The sequence below is a fragment of the Chiloscyllium plagiosum genome, unplaced genomic scaffold, assembly GCF_037043375.1.
Source record: "Chiloscyllium plagiosum isolate Xiang-an unplaced genomic scaffold, Cpla_swu_hap1 HiC_scaffold_37, whole genome shotgun sequence".
In the NCBI taxonomy this organism is placed as follows: Eukaryota; Metazoa; Chordata; class Chondrichthyes; order Orectolobiformes; family Hemiscylliidae; genus Chiloscyllium; species Chiloscyllium plagiosum.
In genome coordinates, this window is record NW_028270175.1 from 762,154 (window position 1) to 779,846 (window position 17,693).

Consider the following 17,693-nt stretch of genomic DNA (forward strand, 5'->3'; position numbering starts at 1 on the left):
GGCGAGAAGAAGGGGGGGCGAGAAGAAGGGGGGGCGAGAAGAAGGGGGGGCGAGAAGAAGGGGGGGCGAGAAGAAGGGGGGGCGAGAAGAAGGGGGGGCGAGAAGAAGGGGGGGCGAGAAGAAGGGGGGGCGAGAAGAAGGGGGGGCGAGAAGAAGGGGGGGCGAGAAGAAGGGGGGGCGAGAAGAAGGGGGGGCGAGAAGAAGGGGGGGCGAGAAGAAGGGGGGGCGAGAAGAAGGGGGGGCGAGAAGAAGGGGGGGCGAGAAGAAGGGGGGGCGAGAAGAAGGGGGGGCGAGAAGAAGGGGGGGCGAGAAGAAGGGGGGGCGAGAAGAAGGGGGGGCGAGAAGAAGGGGGGGCGAGAAGAAGGGGGGGCGAGAAGAAGGGGGGGCGAGAAGAAGGGGGGGCGAGAAGAAGGGGGGGCGAGAAGAAGGGGGGGCGAGAAGAAGGGGGGGCGAGAAGAAGGGGGGGCGAGAAGAAGGGGGGGCGAGAAGAAGGGGGGGCGAGAAGAAGGGGGGGCGAGAAGAAGGGGGGGCGAGAAGAAGGGGGGGCGAGAAGAAGGGGGGGCGAGAAGAAGGGGGGGCGAGAAGAAGGGGGGGCGAGAAGAAGGGGGGGCGAGAAGAAGGGGGGGCGAGAAGAAGGGGGGGCGAGAAGAAGGGGGGGCGAGAAGAAGGGGGGGCGAGAAGAAGGGGGGGCGAGAAGAAGGGGGGGCGAGAAGAAGGGGGGGCGAGAAGAAGGGGGGGCGAGAAGAAGGGGGGGCGAGAAGAAGGGGGGGCGAGAAGAAGGGGGGGCGAGAAGAAGGGGGGGCGAGAAGAAGGGGGGGCGAGAAGAAGGGGGGGCGAGAAGAAGGGGGGGCGAGAAGAAGGGGGGGCGAGAAGAAGGGGGGGCGAGAAGAAGGGGGGGCGAGAAGAAGGGGGGGCGAGAAGAAGGGGGGGCGAGAAGAAGGGGGGGCGAGAAGAAGGGGGGGCGAGAAGAAGGGGGGGCGAGAAGAAGGGGGGGCGAGAAGAAGGGGGGGCGAGAAGAAGGGGGGGCGAGAAGAAGGGGGGGCGAGAAGAAGGGGGGGGCGAGAAGAAGGGGGGGCGAGAAGAAGGGGGGGCGAGAAGAAGGGGGGGCGAGAAGAAGGGGGGGCGAGAAGAAGGGGGGGCGAGAAGAAGGGGGGGCGAGAAGAAGGGGGGGCGAGAAGAAGGGGGGGCGAGAAGAAGGGGGGGCGAGAAGAAGGGGGGGCGAGAAGAAGGGGGGGCGAGAAGAAGGGGGGGCGAGAAGAAGGGGGGGCGAGAAGAAGGGGGGGCGAGAAGAAGGGGGGGCGAGAAGAAGGGGGGGCGAGAAGAAGGGGGGGCGAGAAGAAGGGGGGGCGAGAAGAAGGGGGGGCGAGAAGAAGGGGGGGCGAGAAGAAGGGGGGGCGAGAAGAAGGGGGGGCGAGAAGAAGGGGGGGCGAGAAGAAGGGGGGGCGAGAAGAAGGGGGGGCGAGAAGAAGGGGGGGCGAGAAGAAGGGGGGGCGAGAAGAAGGGGGGGCGAGAAGAAGGGGGGGCGAGAAGAAGGGGGGGCGAGAAGAAGGGGGGGCGAGAAGAAGGGGGGGCGAGAAGAAGGGGGGGGCGAGAAGAAGGGGGGGCGAGAAGAAGGGGGGGCGAGAAGAAGGGGGGGCGAGAAGAAGGGGGGGCGAGAAGAAGGGGGGGCGAGAAGAAGGGGGGGCGAGAAGAAGGGGGGGCGAGAAGAAGGGGGGGCGAGAAGAAGGGGGGGCGAGAAGAAGGGGGGGCGAGAAGAAGGGGGGGCGAGAAGAAGGGGGGGCGAGAAGAAGGGGGGGCGAGAAGAAGGGGGGGCGAGAAGAAGGGGGGGCGAGAAGAAGGGGGGGCGAGAAGAAGGGGGGGCGAGAAGAAGGGGGGGCGAGAAGAAGGGGGGGCGAGAAGAAGGGGGGGCGAGAAGAAGGGGGGGCGAGAAGAAGGGGGGGCGAGAAGAAGGGGGGGCGAGAAGAAGGGGGGGCGAGAAGAAGGGGGGGCGAGAAGAAGGGGGGGCGAGAAGAAGGGGGGGCGAGAAGAAGGGGGGGCGAGAAGAAGGGGGGGCGAGAAGAAGGGGGGGCGAGAAGAAGGGGGGGCGAGAAGAAGGGGGGGCGAGAAGAAGGGGGGGCGAGAAGAAGGGGGGGCGAGAAGAAGGGGGGGCGAGAAGAAGGGGGGGCGAGAAGAAGGGGGGGCGAGAAGAAGGGGGGGCGAGAAGAAGGGGGGGCGAGAAGAAGGGGGGGCGAGAAGAAGGGGGGGCGAGAAGAAGGGGGGGCGAGAAGAAGGGGGGGCGAGAAGAAGGGGGGGCGAGAAGAAGGGGGGGCGAGAAGAAGGGGGGGCGAGAAGAAGGGGGGGCGAGAAGAAGGGGGGCGAGAAGAAGGGGGGGCGAGAAGAAGGGGGGGCGAGAAGAAGGGGGGGCGAGAAGAAGGGGGGGCGAGAAGAAGGGGGGGCGAGAAGAAGGGGGGGCGAGAAGAAGGGGGGGCGAGAAGAAGGGGGGGCGAGAAGAAGGGGGGGCGAGAAGAAGGGGGGGCGAGAAGAAGGGGGGGCGAGAAGAAGGGGGGGCGAGAAGAAGGGGGGGCGAGAAGAAGGGGGGGCGAGAAGAAGGGGGGGCGAGAAGAAGGGGGGGCGAGAAGAAGGGGGGGCGAGAAGAAGGGGGGGCGAGAAGAAGGGGGGGCGAGAAGAAGGGGGGGCGAGAAGAAGGGGGGGCGAGAAGAAGGGGGGGCGAGAAGAAGGGGGGGCGAGAAGAAGGGGGGGCGAGAAGAAGGGGGGGCGAGAAGAAGGGGGGGCGAGAAGAAGGGGGGGCGAGAAGAAGGGGGGGCGAGAAGAAGGGGGGGCGAGAAGAAGGGGGGGCGAGAAGAAGGGGGGGCGAGAAGAAGGGGGGGCGAGAAGAAGGGGGGGCGAGAAGAAGGGGGGGCGAGAAGAAGGGGGGGCGAGAAGAAGGGGGGGCGAGAAGAAGGGGGGGCGAGAAGAAGGGGGGGCGAGAAGAAGGGGGGGCGAGAAGAAGGGGGGGCGAGAAGAAGGGGGGGCGAGAAGAAGGGGGGGCGAGAAGAAGGGGGGGCGAGAAGAAGGGGGGGCGAGAAGAAGGGGGGGCGAGAAGAAGGGGGGGCGAGAAGAAGGGGGGGCGAGAAGAAGGGGGGGCGAGAAGAAGGGGGGGCGAGAAGAAGGGGGGGCGAGAAGAAGGGGGGGCGAGAAGAAGGGGGGGCGAGAAGAAGGGGGGGCGAGAAGAAGGGGGGGCGAGAAGAAGGGGGGGCGAGAAGAAGGGGGGGCGAGAAGAAGGGGGGGCGAGAAGAAGGGGGGGCGAGAAGAAGGGGGGGCGAGAAGAAGGGGGGGCGAGAAGAAGGGGGGGCGAGAAGAAGGGGGGGCGAGAAGAAGGGGGGGCGAGAAGAAGGGGGGGCGAGAAGAAGGGGGGGCGAGAAGAAGGGGGGGCGAGAAGAAGGGGGGGCGAGAAGAAGGGGGGGCGAGAAGAAGGGGGGGCGAGAAGAAGGGGGGGCGAGAAGAAGGGGGGGCGAGAAGAAGGGGGGGCGAGAAGAAGGGGGGGCGAGAAGAAGGGGGGGCGAGAAGAAGGGGGGGCGAGAAGAAGGGGGGGCGAGAAGAAGGGGGGGCGAGAAGAAGGGGGGGCGAGAAGAAGGGGGGGCGAGAAGAAGGGGGGGCGAGAAGAAGGGGGGGCGAGAAGAAGGGGGGGCGAGAAGAAGGGGGGGCGAGAAGAAGGGGGGGCGAGAAGAAGGGGGGGCGAGAAGAAGGGGGGGCGAGAAGAAGGGGGGGCGAGAAGAAGGGGGGGCGAGAAGAAGGGGGGGCGAGAAGAAGGGGGGGCGAGAAGAAGGGGGGGCGAGAAGAAGGGGGGGCGAGAAGAAGGGGGGGCGAGAAGAAGGGGGGGCGAGAAGAAGGGGGGGCGAGAAGAAGGGGGGGCGAGAAGAAGGGGGGGCGAGAAGAAGGGGGGGCGAGAAGAAGGGGGGGCGAGAAGAAGGGGGGGCGAGAAGAAGGGGGGGCGAGAAGAAGGGGGGGCGAGAAGAAGGGGGGGCGAGAAGAAGGGGGGGCGAGAAGAAGGGGGGGCGAGAAGAAGGGGGGGCGAGAAGAAGGGGGGGCGAGAAGAAGGGGGGGCGAGAAGAAGGGGGGGCGAGAAGAAGGGGGGGCGAGAAGAAGGGGGGGCGAGAAGAAGGGGGGGCGAGAAGAAGGGGGGGCGAGAAGAAGGGGGGGCGAGAAGAAGGGGGGGCGAGAAGAAGGGGGGGCGAGAAGAAGGGGGGGCGAGAAGAAGGGGGGGCGAGAAGAAGGGGGGGCGAGAAGAAGGGGGGGCGAGAAGAAGGGGGGGCGAGAAGAAGGGGGGGCGAGAAGAAGGGGGGGCGAGAAGAAGGGGGGGCGAGAAGAAGGGGGGGCGAGAAGAAGGGGGGGCGAGAAGAAGGGGGGGCGAGAAGAAGGGGGGGCGAGAAGAAGGGGGGGCGAGAAGAAGGGGGGGCGAGAAGAAGGGGGGGCGAGAAGAAGGGGGGGCGAGAAGAAGGGGGGGCGAGAAGAAGGGGGGGCGAGAAGAAGGGGGGGCGAGAAGAAGGGGGGGCGAGAAGAAGGGGGGGCGAGAAGAAGGGGGGGCGAGAAGAAGGGGGGGCGAGAAGAAGGGGGGGCGAGAAGAAGGGGGGGCGAGAAGAAGGGGGGGCGAGAAGAAGGGGGGGCGAGAAGAAGGGGGGGCGAGAAGAAGGGGGGGCGAGAAGAAGGGGGGGCGAGAAGAAGGGGGGGCGAGAAGAAGGGGGGGCGAGAAGAAGGGGGGGCGAGAAGAAGGGGGGGCGAGAAGAAGGGGGGGCGAGAAGAAGGGGGGGCGAGAAGAAGGGGGGGCGAGAAGAAGGGGGGGCGAGAAGAAGGGGGGGCGAGAAGAAGGGGGGGCGAGAAGAAGGGGGGGCGAGAAGAAGGGGGGGCGAGAAGAAGGGGGGGCGAGAAGAAGGGGGGGCGAGAAGAAGGGGGGGCGAGAAGAAGGGGGGGCGAGAAGAAGGGGGGGCGAGAAGAAGGGGGGGCGAGAAGAAGGGGGGGCGAGAAGAAGGGGGGGCGAGAAGAAGGGGGGGCGAGAAGAAGGGGGGGCGAGAAGAAGGGGGGGCGAGAAGAAGGGGGGGCGAGAAGAAGGGGGGGCGAGAAGAAGGGGGGGCGAGAAGAAGGGGGGGCGAGAAGAAGGGGGGGCGAGAAGAAGGGGGGGCGAGAAGAAGGGGGGGCGAGAAGAAGGGGGGGCGAGAAGAAGGGGGGGCGAGAAGAAGGGGGGGCGAGAAGAAGGGGGGGCGAGAAGAAGGGGGGGCGAGAAGAAGGGGGGGCGAGAAGAAGGGGGGGCGAGAAGAAGGGGGGGCGAGAAGAAGGGGGGGCGAGAAGAAGGGGGGGCGAGAAGAAGGGGGGGCGAGAAGAAGGGGGGGCGAGAAGAAGGGGGGGCGAGAAGAAGGGGGGGCGAGAAGAAGGGGGGGCGAGAAGAAGGGGGGGCGAGAAGAAGGGGGGGCGAGAAGAAGGGGGGGCGAGAAGAAGGGGGGGCGAGAAGAAGGGGGGGCGAGAAGAAGGGGGGGCGAGAAGAAGGGGGGGCGAGAAGAAGGGGGGGCGAGAAGAAGGGGGGGCGAGAAGAAGGGGGGGCGAGAAGAAGGGGGGGCGAGAAGAAGGGGGGGCGAGAAGAAGGGGGGGCGAGAAGAAGGGGGGGCGAGAAGAAGGGGGGGCGAGAAGAAGGGGGGGCGAGAAGAAGGGGGGGCGAGAAGAAGGGGGGGCGAGAAGAAGGGGGGGCGAGAAGAAGGGGGGGCGAGAAGAAGGGGGGGCGAGAAGAAGGGGGGGCGAGAAGAAGGGGGGGCGAGAAGAAGGGGGGGCGAGAAGAAGGGGGGGCGAGAAGAAGGGGGGGCGAGAAGAAGGGGGGGCGAGAAGAAGGGGGGGCGAGAAGAAGGGGGGGCGAGAAGAAGGGGGGGCGAGAAGAAGGGGGGGCGAGAAGAAGGGGGGGCGAGAAGAAGGGGGGGGCGAGAAGAAGGGGGGGGGAGAAGAAGGGGGGGGGAGAAGAAGGGGGGGGGAGAAGAAGGGGGGGGGAGAAGAAGGGGGGGGAGAAGAAGGGGGGGGGAGAAGAAGGGGGGGGAGAAGAAGGGGGGGGAGAAGAAGGGGGGGGAGAAGAAGGGGGGGGAGAAGAAGGGGGGGGAGAAGAAGGGGGGGGAGAAGAAGGGGGGGGAGAAGAGGGGGGGGAGAAGAGGGGGGGGAGAAGAGGGGGGGGAGAAGAGGGGGGGGAGAAGAGGGGGGGGGAGAAGAGGGGGGGGAGAAGAGGGGGGGGAGAAGAGGGGGGGGAGAAGAGGGGGGGGAGAAGAGGGGGGGGAGAAGAGGGGGGGGAGAAGAGGGGGGGGAGAAGAGGGGGGGGAGAAGAGGGGGGGGGAGAAGAGGGGGGGGGGAGAAGAGGGGGGGGAGAAGAAGGGGGGGGAGAAGAGGGGGGGGAGAAGGGGGGGGAGAAGAAGGGGGGGGAGAAGAAGGGGGGGGAGAAGAAGGGGGGGGAGAAGAAGGGGGGGGAGAAGAAGGGGGGGGAGAAGAAGGGGGGGGAGAAGAAGGGGGGGGAGAAGAAGGGGGGGGAGAAGAAGGGGGGGGAGAAGAAGGGGGGGGAGAAGAAGGGGGGGGAGAAGAAGGGGGGGGAGAAGAAGGGGGGGGAGAAGAAGGGGGGGGAGAAGAAGGGGGGGGAGAAGAAGGGGGGGGGAGAAGAAGGGGGGGGAGAAGAAGGGGGGGGAGAAGAAGGGGGTGAAAGAAGAGGGGGGGAAGGGGGGGGAAGGGGGGGAAAGAAGAAGGGGGGGGGAGGGGGGGGGAAAGAGGACTTTATGATTATGTGGGCTTGATAACAGTTAGTTTAGCGATGATGCTTTCCAAACAAACAAAATCTGTTCCAAGGTGTAATGCCACACCTCTGGAGCAGGTGGGATTGAACGCAGCTCTCCAAGATCAGAAGTAGAGACAAGACCACTGTTACTTGTGGGCGAGAGCAGACATAAAAAAAACAAGCTAGCCACCAATAAACCCAGTAAAAAAATTCAAAGGCAACATCTTTTACCAATAGAGCGCAGACTTTGTGGAACTTTCAACCAGGGACTAATCTTATAAACCTTTGGTTTGCCATCTCCAATGTGAGTATTTCTTCCTTAAATACAGAGACCAAGTCTGCACAGTGTATTCTTGGTGTGATCTCACCAAAGCCCTGTTCAATTCTAACAATTTTTTCTTGTACTCAAAACTCTATTAAAGGCCAAAATAATTTTGTTTTCTAATTGCATGTTGTACCTGTACATTCATTGTGTTAGCATACCCAAATCTGACCATTACTTACACCTTCTTAAAGATGAATAGATTTTGTCCTAGCATGATCCTTGTCAATCTCTGCCAGTCAAAGCCTAATAATTCAAATATGGTACACAGTCATAAAGATGTACAGCATGAAAACAAATCCTTTGGTCCAACTCATCCACGTTGACCAGGTATCCTAAATTAATCTCGTCCCATTTGCCAGCATTAGGCCTATATTCCTCTAAACCCTTTCTATTCATATACCCATCCAGATGCCTTTTAAATGTAAGTGTACCAGCCTGCACCACTTCCTCTGGCAGCTCATTCCATATACGCACCATCCTCTGTGTGAAAAAGTTGCCTCTTGGGTCCCTTTTAAATCTCTCCCATATTCACCTCTAACCTATGCCAGGAAAATACTTTGTCTATTTATCCTATCCATGCCCCTCATGATTTTACAAACCTCTAAGGTCACCCATCAGCCTCCGACACTCCAGGGAAAACAGCCCCAGCTATTCAACCTCTCCCTATAGCTCAAACCCTTCAACCTTCGGAACATCCTTGTAAATCTTTTCCAGACTTTCACAAGTTTCACATCCTTTTATAAGCAGGGAGACCAGAGTTGCACGTAGTATTCCAAAAGTGGCCTAACCAATGTCCTGTACAGCTGCAACATGACCTGCAAACTCCTATACTCAATGCACTGACCAATAAATGCAAGCATTCCAAACACTTTCTTCACTGTCCTGTCTACCTGCGGCTCCACTTTCAAGCAACTACGAACCTGCAAAGGTCTCTTCATTAAGCAACACTCCTCAGGAACTTATCAAGTGTACGATTCCTGCCCTGTTTTACCTTTCCAAAATGCAGCACCTCTCATTTATCTAAATTAAACTCCATGTGTCACTTCTCAGCTTACTGGCCCAACTGATCAAGGTCCTGTCGTACTGAGGTAATCTTCTTCACTGTCAACTACACCTTCAAATTTGGTGTCATCTGCAAACTTACTAACCATACCTCCTAGGTTCACATCCAAATCATTTGTATAAGTGAAGAAGAGCAGTGGACCCCGCACCAATCCTTGTGGCACACTGTTGGTCATATTTACATTAGCTTCGTTAACCAATGCTCTACCCATACTAAAAGTTAAAAATCACACATCATCAGGTTATAGTCCAACATGCTTATTTGGAATCACTAGCTTTCAGAGCCCTGCTCCTTCATCAGGTGATTGTGCACAAATTGTGAATTTGATTATACAATATTTTCCTTAACAGGTCATTCTAAAACTGACCTGATAAAAGGGTCCAGACGCAAAATGCTGACTCTCCTGCTCTTCCCATGCTATCTAACCTGCTGTGCTTTTCCAGCTACACATTTTATCGACTAAAACTGGCCTGTAGTTTTCTTTTTTTCTCTCTTGAAAGCAGTGTTGTATACTTAAATTACTGAATTATTCAACTGTTTTACTCAATATGCATTTCAACTGAAGTACGTCACCCCATTTTCAAGATTGCAATCAAGGTATTCCCAACACTATCAAACATCTTTGCCTTTCAACGATTCAAGTACATGAACACACCTGAGAACCTACCTACCTTCTATCACCGCGTAGGGAAGGCACTTTCCCGGTGCATTCATCAGAACAGTCTTCAGATTTTCATCTAAATGAAGTTTTGTTGCATCCTAAAAATAATGACAATGTAAACACAGCTTTCTGGAACATAATCTCAATATGAGACTGAGTCTGTTAACTGAGTGTAAAGAAACATTTAATAATTGAAGAGGAACTATCTTCAGGTTAATATTTACAAACAGCTTGAAACCATCCAGTCACACGCTCTCGCCCCTTCACATTGAGTCTGAGTCTGAGTCTGAGTCTGAGTCTGAGTCAGACCCTGTCCCTGTCCCCCTCCCCCACCCCCACCCCCACCCCCACCCCCACGGTCCCGGTCCCCACGGTCCCCCCCCCGCCCCCGGGTCTAAGCCCCAGTCCGTAGGCCCCTCAGCCCGGTGCGGCCTGCACACAGTCTCAGGGCCGGGTCCAAAGCGGACACTGACTCCCGTAAGGACACGGTACTGACCTGCAGGGAACGGGCAGTGACCTGTTTGCGGTGGTAAAGCGAATAACAGAAGGCGGTGAGTACCGAGCCCGCGGCCGCGACAGCGACTAGAGGCTTCCCGAGGCCGTCCATAACGGCGCACACAGCCGGGCGTGGCCCCGCCCCTAGATACAGGCCCCGCCCCGCCCCGCCCCGCCCTAGATGCAGGCCCCGCCCTACCCCTAGATACAGGCCCCGCCCTGCCCCTAGATGCAGGCCCCGCCCTACCCCTAGATGCAGGCCCCGCCCTATAGATACGGGCCCCGCCCCTCAGTGAAAGCACCTGGAGATAGGCACCGCCCCCTAGCCACAGGCCTGGCCTCTGGATAGGGACACGCCCCCGAGATATGGGCCCCGCTCCTCAGCGACAGCGACTGGATTAAGTCCCGCACCCTGGAGATAGGCACCGCCCCCGAGCCACGGGCCTGGTCTCTGGATAGGGACACGCCCCCGAGATATGGGCCCCGCTCCTCAGCGACAGCGACTGGATTAAGTCCCGCACCCTGGAGATAGGCACCGCCCCCGAGCCACGGGCCTGGTCTCTGGATAGGGACACGCCCCCTAGATATGGGACCCGCCCCTCAGCGACAGCGACTGGATTAAGTCCCGCACCCTGGAGATAGGCACCGCCCCCGAGCCACGGGCCTGGTCTCTGGATAGGGACACGCCCCCTAGATATGGGACCCGCCCCTCAGGGACCGCCCCTGGAGTAAGGCCCGCCCCCTGGAGATAGGCACCGCCCCCTAGCCACGAGACTGGCCTCTGGATAGGGACACGCCCCCTAGATATGGGACCCGCCCCTCAGAGACCGCCCCTGGAGTAAGGCCCGCCCCCTGGAGATAGGCACCGCCCCCTAGCCACGGGCCTGGCCTCTGGATAGGGACACGCCCCCTAGATATGGGCCCCGCCCCTCAGAGACCGCCCCTGGAGTAAGGCCCGCCCCCTGGAGATAGGCACCGCCCCCTAGCCACGGGCCTGGCCTCTGGATAGGGACACGCCCCCTAGATATGGGCCCCGCCCCTCAGTGACAGGCGCCCGTGTCTGAATAATTGTTCCCCTTAACGAGAAATTACATTCTGTCAGGCATTCCTGAAGGAGGGCTTAGAGTTGAAAGGGGCTGAATGGCCTTCTCCTGTTCCAGTGTAACAGCCTCAGAGGAAGGGGTGAGTTGTCTTCTGTTCCTTTATGTTGGGATACCAGAAACACTTCTTCTTCCCAACCGGGCTCTCCTGTTCAAAAAAAACTCATCCAACATTTTTATGTCCCACCACCTCTTGGCTCCTGGACCATTTGAATCAATGTGATTCCCAGTAGATGGTTGGGTTTAGGATCAGGATCATTCCTTGTCATTCCATCCCCACTCCTTGCTGTGATGTCTATACATCCATGATCATCTTCATATGAATTAATCTATTTGTGCAACTCACCGAAGATTTCATTTAAAAGTAGCCTCTTCCCTTCCAATTTTATGATTAACAGAAGTGACAATAGTTTGTAAATCTATTTAAATTAATCGAGCTATGTTGGAAACTTATTACTGCAGATGTCAAAATAGAACAAATTTTGAAATCAAAATGAATAATTGTTACCCTTAATGAAAATTATGTACTGTAATGCATGACTTTGGTCAGGCAAACAGATTCCACAGATCTGGAAAATATTATCACAGATAACTGAGCTATTTTGAGAATATAATTTGAAAAAAGTTCTGGGATTTACATATCAAAGAACAGAAACCATCATATCCCATTCGAAAAAAAGAAGGAAGTTTTAATCTAAGATTATTTACTGTATCACATCTCCATGACACTGGACTCCTTTGGCTATAAATTCTATGAGCATGATCTTAATCTCCACAACCACCTGATGAAGGAGCGGCACTCTGAAAGGTAGTGCTTCCAAATAAACCTGTTGGACTATAACCTGGCATTATGATTTAGACAGACCAGTTATTTATTGAAGTATCCATTATTGGAAAATATAGGCAATGTAGTTTATTCTTAATGACACTAGAGGGAGAACAAAGCCTTGGTTTTGGAGGAATGGAGTGATTGAATCATCGTTTCTGCAAAGAACTGAGGAACCACAAACTCTGAAACACAAACTTAGTTAGAGATAAAAAAAAGGTGCAGGTGCTGGGCTCCAAAGTAAACAAACTGGAGGCTGGAAGAACATAGCTGCCTGGCTTGCTGTATTCTTCCAGCCTCCTGTTTGACTACTCTGAAACACAAACAGCTGCCTGTTTTGTATCTGTAGTCCATCTGTAGCCCAATTTGCTAAACTTCAATCTCATAAAGTACAAGCTTGTCCGCAATCACATTTTCACTATCCTCACTGGCTACAGCCCACTGCCTATTTCAGTCACTGCCACCCTATAGAGAAAAATGTCTCGGCAACTGCTTCACATCCATACTCTCACTACACTCTCCTTTCATCGTCCATTCACATTAATATCTTTACTACTCTTCCCTTTTTACAACAGGTCTGTCAGGGTATTGCCTTGAATATCCTAGTCCCCAACTAGCTGCTCCCAACCTTCAGTTCCCAGTGTTTTGCTCCACACCTGTCAATGTAGCCATCAGGCTGTGCTGACTCACAGTCATTCAGATACAACTTTCATCAAGTCCTGACACTGAATGTATGACACGTCATGTTTACAACACTTCCAAATGTCATCAGTTTTGTAATTAATTCATGATTTACAACCATAGGGTTCTGCAGTAATACTGCCGAGGCTGGTGTAGAACAAAGGTTCCCATTGACTGGTAAGTGAGATAATTTCACCCCTATTTGCAGATAAAAGTGTTCAGGACAGTCTGTTGTATAGTCTGATCGAGCATCACAGATACCAGTCTTCAGCTAATTCGATTCACTCCATGTGATATCAAGAAATGACTGGAAGCATTGGATATTGCGAAGTCTATGGGCCCTGACAACATTTTGAAAATAGTACTGAAGACTTGTGCTCCAGAACTTGCTTTTCCCTTTACAAGCTCTTCCAGAACAGTTACAACTTTGGCATTTACCAGACAATGTGGAAAATTGCCCAGGTATGTCCTGTACACAAAAAGCAGGACATAAATCCAACCCAGCCATTATGCCCCATCACTCTACTCTCGATTATCAATAAAGTGGTGGAGGGGTAAATCGACAGTGCTACCACTCAGCTCTCACTGAACCATTCAGCACTCATAAATGTGCCTCACACGTCAAAAGAAATTTGTGTGTTTTCCATTGGAACATGTTTGCAAATTTCAGCAACTGCCCTCATGATTACAAATTTGAGCCCTCATCACTGTAGATACGGTCTTGCTTCATAACTCTCTGCACTACATTATCCATTAGCACACAGCATTGTACTAATTATTTTCAGTATGATCTACCAGAAGGTAAATACATGGTGCACTGTTTTACATTCATGAAATATTTGGTGCTTCAGTAACTGACCGCATGAAGCTGGAATCACAGGATGATTCTGCATGGCTAGTGGTGATGCTGTAGCTCTGCTCAGCAGTCAGCTCCTTTACAATTCATGATTTTGAAGCGACATGTCTCTGTGTTGTCACTTCCAGATCATTACCAACCTCCTTAATGTGCATTTTCACACTTTCTGAGGCCAATGATGAAATTATCTTGGACAAGTCATATGACCAATAAAGAGGTAGGAAAAGAAGTTGAACTCTTGGCCATTCTGTGTGATTGGAACAGGGTGGCCAAGTGGACCTCATAGAATACGAGTTCCCTGATTGGCACAGTTAATCTAGTCCAATCAAGGAGCTCTGGCTGATAAATATAAACAGGAGCATGAGAGGTTCTGTTCACTCTAACAGTTGGCTCTGGGGAAGCTGGCAGTGTCAGGGACTCTCCATGTGTAAATAAAGGGTGACTTGGATACCAGTCTCTGTGGAGTTATTTCAGTCTGAGCAAAATCTGAGACCAAAAGAATTGTCCTAACCAAGATCTGGAAGAGAACGATTGGAGATGTTTGGGCGCATATCAAAAATGTTTGTTTCAGAAAAGCTGATGTTGATGGGAAAGCTTGATAGGGAAATACATTTAAATTGATAAATAATTACTTTTTCAAAGAATCTCACAATCTGAAATTAACATTGCACTGACAAAAATGATCCAAAGCTTTATGGCAAAATTAACTTGGAAGTTCATAGAGTCATACAATCATACAGCATAGAACATAGAACAATACAGTGCAGAACAGGCCTTTTGGCCCTCGATGTTGCGCTGACCCGTGAACTATTCTCAGCTCATCCCCCTACACTATCCCATCATCATCCATGTACTCATCCAAGGATTGTTTAAATCTCCCTAATGTGGCTGAGTTGACTACATTAGCAGGTAGGGCATTCCACGCCCTTACCACTCTCTGAGTAAAGAACAGACATCTGACATCTTTCTTAAATCTATCACCCCTCAATTTGCAGCTATGCCCACTTGTACAAGCTGACGGCATCATCCTAGAAAAAAGACTTTCACTGTCTATCCTATCTAATCCTCTGGTTATCTTGTATGTCTTCTTCTTTCCAATGAGACAGACCCAAGTCTCTCAGTCTTTCCTCATAAGACCTTTCCTCCAGACCAAGCAACATCCTGGTAAATCTCCTCTGCACCTTTTCCAATGCTTCCACATCCTTCCCGAAATATGGCAACCAGAACTGTTCACAATATTCCAAGTGTGGCCGCACTAATGTTTTGTATTGTTGCAGCATGATATTGTGGCTCCGGAACTCAATCCCTCTACCAATGAAACCTAACACACCATATGCCTTCTTAACAGCACTATCAACTTGGGTCACAACTTTCAGGGATCTATGTACATGGACTCTAAGATCCCTCTGCATATCCACACTACTAAGACCCAGTATGCTACCTTCCCGTTATCCTTCCCAAAATACATCACCTCACATTTATCTGCATTTGCCACCTCTCAGCCCAATCCTGCAGTTTATATAAGTCCTCCTGTAATCTGTAACATTCTTCTAAACTGTCCACTACTCCACCGACTTTCGTGTCATCTGCAAATTTACTAATCCATCCACCTATGCCTGCGTCTAAGTCATTTATAAAAATGACAAACAGCAGTGGTCCCAAAACATATCCTTGTGGAACACCACTAGTAACCAGACTCCAGGCTGAATATTTTCCATCAACCACCACTCACTGCTTTCTTTCAGAAAGCCAGTTTCTAATCCAAACTGCTAAATCACCCTCAATCCCATGCCTCTGCATTTTCTCCAACAGCCTACCACGTGGAATCTTATCAAAGGCTTTACTGAATTCCATGTATACCACACCAACTGCCCTACCCTCATCTACATGCTTGGTCACCTTCTCAAAAACACTCAATGGGGTTTGTGAGACACAACCTGCCCTTGACGAAACCATGTTGACTATCTGAAATCAAATCGTTGCCTGCTAGATTATTATAAATCTTATCTCTTATAATCCTTTCCAAAACATTTCCTACAACAGAAGTAAGGCTCATTGGTCTATAATTACCTACTGCCTTTCTTGAACAAGGGCACAACATTTGCAATCCTCCAGTCCTCTGGTACTAAACCTGTAGACAATGATGACTCAAATATCAAAGCCAAAGGCTCTGCTATCTCCTCCCTAGCTTCCCAGAGAATCCTCAGATAAATCCCATCCGGCCCAGGGGACTTGTCTACTTTCACTCCTTCTGGAATTGATAACACTGTTTGTAACTAACCTTGATCTTTTCCAGTCTAATATCTCAGACCCCATTCTTCTCCTCAACAAAATTTTCCTTTTCCTGAGTGAAAACCAGTGAGAACTGTTCATGTAGCACCTCTCTGATCTCCACAGGGTCCACACTCAACTTTCCACTTCTGTCTTTGGCTGGCCCTATTTTTACCCTAGTCATCCTCTTATTCCTCACATACCTATAGAAAGCTTTAGGGTTCTCCTTTATTCTATTTGCTAAACACTGCTCACGTCCTCTCTTTGCTCTTCTTAACTCTCTCTTTAATCCTTCCTAGCTGATCTGTAACTCTCCATTGCCTCATCTGAACCATCTTGCCTCATCTACACATAAGCCTCCTTCTTCTGCTTAACAAGAGATGCAATTTCTGTAGTAAACCACGGTTCCCTTACCTTATCACTTCCTTCCTGCCTGACAGGACACACAATATCTGTTCTTTAAACCAACTCCACATTTCCATTGTCTACATCCCCCGCATTTTGCTACCCCATTCTATGCATCCTAATTCTTGCCTAATCGCATTATAATTGCCCTTACCCCATTAGTAACTCTTGACCTGTGGCATGTACCTATCCCTTTCCATCACTAAACTAAACGAAACTGAATTATGGTCACTCTCTCCAAAGTGCTCACCTACAACTAAATCAAACACCTGGCTTAGTTCATTACCAAGCACCAGATCCAGTGTGGCCTCTCCTCTTGTCGACCCTTCAACATACTATGTCAGGAAACCCTCCTGTACACATTGGACAAAAACTGATCCATCCAACGTACTAGAGTTATAGCATTTCCAGTCAATGTTGGGGAAGTTAAAGTCCCCCATAATGACCACCCTGTTCTTTTCACTCCTGTCCAGAATAATTTTGCCAATCCTCTCTTCCACCTCCCTGGAACACTGTGGAGGCCTATAAAAAACTCGAAGCAGTGTAACCTCTCCTCTCCTGTTTCTAACCTCAGTCGACACTACGTCAGTAGACGAGTGGAAACAGACCCTTCAGTCCAACCAGTCAATGCTGAACATAATCCCAAACTAAACCAATCCCACCTGCCTGCTCCTGGCCCATATCCTTCTAACCCTTTCCTATTCATGGACTAATCCAAATGTCTTTTCAATGTTGTAATTGTATCCATATGCACCACTTCCTCAGGAAGTTCATTCCATCCTCTGTTTAAAAACTTTGTCCCTCATGTCTTTTTAAAATCTCTCTCCTCTTACTTTCAAAATGTGCACCTAGTCTTGAAACTCCAGCCCCCTGGTAATAGAAAACTGCCCTTAAGTCTATCTCCACCCCAGGTTGTCATTACCCTTTCAGGCCATGGTACTTGAAGAGAGAGGCAGAGAGAATATGCCTGTCTCTCCTGTGTTACAACCAAGTCAGAACAGGTGAACTGGCTTCAATCTTGTTGATCTTCACTGTTTTATTTTTAGCTCAAGGCTCTACCTTTGTCCAATTAAAAGTTAAAAAAACTGTAAAAATTAAGGAGCTAATTACAAGAGTAGAAGGAAGGAAAAGTTTCTTACCTGCTGATCCCATGAAAAGTAATAAAAATGCAACATCATGCATATGGTCTTTGTGCAGCCACTTGACCTCTCATAGACGCACAAACTGACACAAATACGCCCACACACACCATCACACAGACACTTATACTTTCACACTGACATGCAAACTCTCACACTGTACACCCTCACATACCCTTACAAGCACAAATTCACACACACAGAGCTGTACACATACATATATTTAAAAGAGGTAAAAGGTAAAAGAGAATAGCATCCCATAGAAAAATAAATTAGAATTATAGTCAGTTTAGAGTCCTTTGCGTGCATTTGAGGCAGAGAATTTTATCCTAAGACAATGATTAGTGAGTTAGCTTGTTGAACTGTAAGCATTAGTAAATGTTACAATTGCCTTTTAAGTTCTTGGTTCTTTGATGTTGTTTTCCAATCAGTGATGTCACCAAGTGTTGCTCTTTTTGAGAGAGTGCCTTCTCAGCCCTTCTTCAGTTCTACATTCTTAAATCCATTTCCTCATGGTCTGCCAAAAATATCTCTTGAAATGTAAGCTTATTTGTATATTCTGTATGTGCAAGTCTATGTTTTCAAGACTGATAGTTACAGGCCAGGCTCCATCTATAACATGTGAAGATTCTCAAAATGGTGTGAATTAAATATGAGATGAGGAGCTGGCTGACTGATTTCACTGCCTGTGGGGAAAACACTAATTTCAGCTTGAACTGGCTTTTGTTTAATTCATGTTAGTATACTTGGCCAATCTGTGTGGTTCAGGAGGTCCTTATGACCATTTTAAATCAGTGTCATTTATTGTATCTGTTGCTCCTGATGCGGTCTCCTCGCAGAGCGCTTCAGGGAACATCTCCGGGACACCCGCACCAATCAACCAGACCGCCCCGTGGCCCAACATTTCAACTCCCCCTTCCACTCTGCCAAGGACATGCAGGTCCTGGGCCTCCTCCACCCCACTCCCTCACCACCCGACGCCTGGAGAAAGAACGCCTCATCTTCCGCCTCGGACCACTTCAACTCCAATGTGGACTTCACCAGTTTCCTCATTTCCCCTCCCTCCACTTTACCTCAGTTCCAACTTTCCAGCTCAGCACTG

At 53.7% G+C, this 17,693-nt stretch overlaps 1 protein-coding gene across 1 annotated transcript in view; it reads right to left on the reverse strand.

The window, feature by feature from the left end:
* Window positions 1-9,446, reverse strand: part of mul1 (mitochondrial E3 ubiquitin protein ligase 1) — a 17,674-nt gene extending 8,228 nt beyond the window's left edge. Inside the window, exons 1-2 of the mRNA XM_043676358.2 lie at window positions 9,315-9,446; window positions 8,829-8,916 (exon numbers count right to left, since the gene is read on the reverse strand). Coding sequence (XP_043532293.2) covers window positions 8,829-8,916; window positions 9,315-9,425 — 199 coding nt within the window. The 5' untranslated portion in view covers window positions 9,426-9,446. The remainder of the gene's footprint in view (window positions 1-8,828; window positions 8,917-9,314) is intronic.
* Window positions 9,447-17,693: the final 8,247 nt, after the last annotated feature.